Here is a 3754-nt window from a genome sequence, read left to right on the forward strand (position 1 = left end):
CATGTAAACAATCAGTGGATCTCATGATGGTCAGTCCTCTCCTAGGTTATAATTGAGCTGTTTACAATAGTATTGGTCAGACCAGCTCATCTCGTGGTGGTCAGTCTTTTGCCATCTTTACGAGAAGCCAATTTCCAGGATTTTCCCATCGTCACTGTCCAGCATTGACCTGATGGGTTATACGAACCAGTACTTTGCGCGGTTCGTATTAGATCTAAAGTATATCATTTTCTACCACTTGGTCGTTCCTTCAGGCTTAAAATAACCAAGACATTACAAGTAGTACCAGTGAAATAAGAGGGTTGGGTTGTGGGTACAGAGAAAGCCAAGGGGATCATTCAGATTTCTTTATTACAAAATATAGAAACTTTCTAGAGCTCACGTACAAAAAAGTAATATCACAGTTGTGGGGTGTAAAGCACACGGCAACAATGACAACAACATTAGACTCTTTGGTATCGTTTCTTAAAGCGTTGGAAAGAAGGAGAAAAAAATAAATATATTATCTTACATATTTTGAAGAAGGAAAAAAATAAAGAAACTATCTCAGGTGCCCAAGATGAGCGAGAGTTAGAAGAACTTTGGTATGTTGTGTTGAGAGAGAGAGAGAGAGAGAGAGAGAGAGAGAGAGAGAGAGAGAGAGAGAGAGAGAGAGAGACTGGAGGAAGCACTTGATGTGATGCACTCAGCTGAGTACGACTTGAAGAGCATTAGTTCCTCTGCTCGTGTGTTTATCCTCAGAGAACATGATGAGTACAAAATCATATGAGGCAATAATAAATATCCAGTACAAGCTTAAAAGTAGGGAATGACTGCGGTGTTCGAGGGGAGTTGGGGAAAGGGAGGGGAATTAAACAGCGGTGTGGAAGGAACAGGGGAGGGAGTGGAAGGGTGGTCAGACGGCGGTGTGTGGGGAGCAAGGGAGGGAATGGGCCGGTCGTAGGCATGGCCGGCACAAGCGTCTCATGGGCGTTTGCAGCTTGTTGCGTTCCTCCTTGTCCAGGATGATGAGGTGGGTCATGGGCGTGGGCGGCGGTGAGTTCCGGCCGATCAGCGACCCCAGCATTTTGGTGACGGAGATCTTGCGAAGCTTGGGAGAGCCTCCGCCTTGGTTGCTATTCCTCTGCGACTTGACTTCTTTAATGAAGCCGTCGAGAACTTCTGCCACGGGGGCACAGCTCTCGGCCGTGGACACCTCGGAGAACCGCGCCGAGTGGGTGAGGGCTAGAGTTCTTGCTTCCACCTCTTCCACCTCCCGCAGGTGACCCAGATCACTCTTGTTGCCCAGCATCAACACACTGGCTGTCGCCCGCCGCTCTGACAACTCCTGAAGCAACAAAGAAGAAGGAAACTTAATAACTTGCAATTGTAATCAATCTACATCATTGTAAAACACTAGCCAAATAGAAGTTTGCTCCCAACTTTTGCCCATCAAAAGAGAAAGCCAGTTAATGTTGAACTAAGAGTTTATGTTTAAGTACAATGGCTCTGATACCAGTAGATGACAGTAGTGTGATCATCATATTATTGAAGTACAATGGCTCTGATACCATTAGATTTACAGCACAGTAACCATGAGTGTGATAATTACCTGCACTGTGTTGGCGGCCCATCTGTAGGATTCCTTGTCGGTAATTGCATACACGACCACGAAGGCCTCAGCCCACTGGAGGTGGGCGTCGGAGGACTCGTCACAACTGGCTGAGGTGTCCATGATCTCCACGGGCTGGGCCACTCCGTCCACCTGCAGCACAGTCTTGTACAGCATATCTGTAAACAACACGAGAAAGCAACATTAGTATAATCTCATTGAGGTCGCTGACAAAGTGTCACAACAGTGTACAATGATACAGCATCTGACCCGTAATGGTGTTAGCTTCTGTCACCAGTAGTTTAACTAGATCCTCATAATAGACACTGTAACCTAATCCTTTGTAATGTAGTCGTGTAATCAAGTTCAGAGGAATCATCTTATGCCCGAATCCTGCGTAAACCACTAATGTAATCATAGCCCCAGGTGGTCATTAATGTAACTAAAGCCCGAGCAGCCTTTGGTGTAACCAAATCCAGAGTAACTATAGTGAAACTTAACCCAAAGTAACTATCATTATAACCAGATCTCAGGTAACCACTAATGTAACCGTATCCCAAATAACCACTAATGTTGCAAATCCCAAGTAATCTCTAACATAACTATGTCCACACTAATGTAACCATATCCCAAGTAACCAATAATGTAACTGTATCCAAAGCAGCAAATAATGTAACTATGCTGGAAAACCATTAATGTAACCATATCCCAGGTAACTACTTGTGTGACAATATCCCCAGGTAACCAATAATGTAACCATATCCCAAAGTAACCTCTAATGCAACAGTATCCCAGGTAATCATTAATGTAACCATATCCCGGGTAATCACGAATGTAACAATATCCCCAGGTAACCATTAATGTAACTACATCCCAAAGTAACTGATGTACCTGTATACGAAATATCTATCCTTTGTGAAATATACAACAGACTCCAAAAACTCTTAATTTGTGTGAAAACCCAAAATGATGTGAAAAAAACACATAATCATGTGTCACGACGTCTTAAAGTTGGCCATTACTAACTCTGCAGCGTCTTTTTTTTTTTGGTATAATAGTTTTCAAGACCATTAACAAAAAGAGACTACTGGATCTGGCTATGTAATCCCATGTCACAATAAATCGTTTCGAAGTCTGTATCTTGCATGCTTGAGCCTCGTTTTGTTCTCTCGAAGTTTAACTTTTCTTGAATGGAAATGTCAAGTGAAATTTGGTCTGCTCATCTATCGTAAAGTAAAAAATGAAAAAAAAAAAGTTAAAAGGATGCGTGGCAAGGCATGAGCGTGTGTGTGTATTGTTATATATGCTGTTCAATCTCTTGTGGAACAAAATGTCATCAGAGTATGAGGATGTTCAAAGTTTGATAATTGAGGTATACCTCGTCTGAAAAAATGTTTGATATTGAATCAGTGCGTGAAAGAAAGATACGATAAATTGTGATATATCTAGTGAGTGAAATGATGGATTATCTTTACATCGTCTGATCGCGTCGTGCAACTTACACAAAGTGCCAAAATAACTTTTAAAGAGTCTGTACATTTACGGGCACACAAGGTGTACAAACAGCACATATAACACTACATATGTAGAGAGAGAGAGAGAGAGAGAGAGAGAGAGAGAGAGAGAGAGAGAGAGCCACACCACCACTGCCTTGCCACACTCCGTAAGGAGAACCACCTCACCTGTGTCTGATCTGTACTCGCCGATGAATCTCTTGGTCAGGTAGCGCACCGTGAGGGCTGACTTGCCCACCTCACTGGCCCCGACCACGGCCACTCTCAGAGGCCCACCTTGACTGGAGGTCCTCTCGTCTTTCATGATCACTTTAGAACAATGTCCTCGTCGCACTGCACTACCCTTATTCACGGGGGTCTTCCTGTTGGTCGACCTCTTGATGTAATCCTTGATATCCTCTAATATCCACAGAGGGATGCAAGAAAATGCTTGGTTCCCGTTTGGAGCAATCTTGGATGACTTTCACCAGTACACAGCACGATGAGGTCGGCAGCGGTGTCCCTGCCTTGCCTGTGATGGTAGAGTATCCACGATACACACACGAGGGGAGGTGGGGAGGGATGGCGGGGTCGCTGTCGCGCACAGACTGGATAAACAACTCCTTGTAACGCTCGCCCAGCAATGGCACACAGCGAGGGGAAGGCTTCA

The 3754-nt window shown here is 44.2% G+C and overlaps 1 protein-coding gene across 1 annotated transcript in view; it reads right to left on the reverse strand.

Moving 5' to 3' along the window:
* Positions 1-600: 600 nt before the first annotated feature.
* The window catches only part of LOC139753979 (ras-related and estrogen-regulated growth inhibitor-like protein), a 3160-nt gene continuing 6 nt past the window's right edge, over positions 601-3754 (reverse strand). Inside the window, exons 1-3 of the mRNA XM_071670939.1 lie at positions 3274-3754; positions 1592-1770; positions 601-1327 (exon numbers count right to left, since the gene is read on the reverse strand). The exon at positions 3274-3754 is cut by the window's right edge and continues 6 nt beyond it. Of these exons, the coding sequence (XP_071527040.1) occupies positions 896-1327; positions 1592-1770; positions 3274-3409 (747 nt within the window). The 5' untranslated portion in view covers positions 3410-3754 and the 3' untranslated portion in view covers positions 601-895. The remainder of the gene's footprint in view (positions 1328-1591; positions 1771-3273) is intronic.

This window comes from Panulirus ornatus, chromosome 16, assembly GCF_036320965.1.
Source record: "Panulirus ornatus isolate Po-2019 chromosome 16, ASM3632096v1, whole genome shotgun sequence".
NCBI lineage: Eukaryota > Metazoa > Arthropoda > Malacostraca > Decapoda > Palinuridae > Panulirus > Panulirus ornatus.